This window comes from Galeopterus variegatus, unplaced genomic scaffold (assembly GCF_000696425.1).
Source record: "Galeopterus variegatus unplaced genomic scaffold, G_variegatus-3.0.2 Scaffold4174, whole genome shotgun sequence".
Classification (NCBI taxonomy): domain Eukaryota; kingdom Metazoa; phylum Chordata; class Mammalia; order Dermoptera; family Cynocephalidae; genus Galeopterus; species Galeopterus variegatus.
In genome coordinates this window covers 174,958-176,311 of record NW_007730285.1, presented here as the reverse complement: position 1 = coordinate 176,311, position 1,354 = coordinate 174,958, and the positions used below count along the sequence as shown (strand labels likewise).

Genomic DNA, 1,354 nt, shown 5'->3' with positions numbered 1-1,354 from the left:
AAATCGTCATCCACAGAGCCTGGGGACACGGGTCTGGGCAGAGCTGCTGCACTGCGGGGCCTCCATCGTGCAACTGCTGGACACACACCTGGAGCTCAGCACACATCTCTGGAGCCCTGTTTGAAAGTTCCATCCAGTCAGTGTCCAGGACTGGGAGGTGTACACAAAGTGAATTTGCATCTCAAAGGCCTCAAAAGTCTTCTCCGGGGCGGGAATCCATCAGAGAGAGCGCCATGGAAACAGATGGTGCAGCAGGCTCCTCCATGGGAGCGAGGGGCCGGGCTGAGCAGGACCAGCTCCAGGGGCAAAACCAACCACTTCACCAGCAAGACCAGAAAGTGGCGGGCACAGAGGAGGTGACTCCAGGACAAAGACTGTAGCCCTGCCTCATTTCCGCACATGTTCTCTGAATGTGGAGACGGGGGCTGGGAAAGAATCTCCCGCCAGATCTAGGACTCGGTGGGCTTCCCCAACACACCTCCCCCATACCTCAGAACCGTGAAGCCAGTGCAGGTCAGGCGCCCACGAGTCAGACAGGACTTGATGGGAAATAGGCCGGAGGCCCCTGTGGGGTACAGGTATCACCATGGTACCTGCCAGAAAGCCTCACCTGCAAGAAGGCACTTGGGTTATGAAGGCAGCAGTGTACCCCTTTGAAGTGGCTGTCAGCCCCCTACATTGACAGGTGTTACCTGTGACTGATCTGGGCAAGATGCAGCCAGCCAAGGAAGTCCAGCAAGGACTCTCCAGGAAAGGAATTCCCCAGGGGCAGTGCCCTCGGGTGTACATGGACTTAAGGGAACAGGGGTCGGCTCAGTGTTTTAGGGCACTTAGTACATAAATGACCTACAAATAAAACAATTGTAAACAGCCCTGTTCTCCTCTTGCCAGTGACTTCTGTGAGGTTGCAGTTCCTCCAGACAGTGATGGCCAAAACCCAATGGCTGCAGGCACAGGTGGGCCACCCCCCCAGGGTACTGTCCTGTCATCTCTCCAGATCTTTTCCTGGGAAGAACTCCTGTTTCCCATTTGGGAGACTTATCCTGTCAACACCATCATATGTTTCAATTGGCCTCCTTCCAGTGATGTGTCTCCTCTGCCCAATGTCCCCCTTCCAAATTAGGATCCACTGGTGACAGTAGCCATGAGTCATATTTCATTCTAGTGTGCAGGCTCTCTTACCTGATGAATCCACCTGCAGATCAAGCTGACTTGAATTAAAGGTTGGTTGACAATTACTGAAGCTGTGGACACATGTGCCAGGTGGACACAGAGGCTGCCAGCATGGCGGATACTTTGTTGCTGGTAGAGTCCATACCGACCCCAGAGATTTAGGAAATGGTACAGAATCTTC

At 53.8% G+C, this 1,354-nt stretch overlaps 1 protein-coding gene across 1 annotated transcript in view; it reads right to left on the bottom strand.

Annotated features, from left to right (window-relative positions):
* The window catches only part of LOC103602502 (cell wall integrity and stress response component 4-like), a gene marked incomplete at its 5' end in the record, with an annotated part of 158,426 nt that overhangs the window by 403 nt on the left and 156,669 nt on the right, over positions 1-1,354 (bottom strand). The window contains one exon of the mRNA XM_008586913.1: positions 490-565. Coding sequence (XP_008585135.1) covers positions 490-565 — 76 coding nt within the window. The remainder of the gene's footprint in view (positions 1-489; positions 566-1,354) is intronic.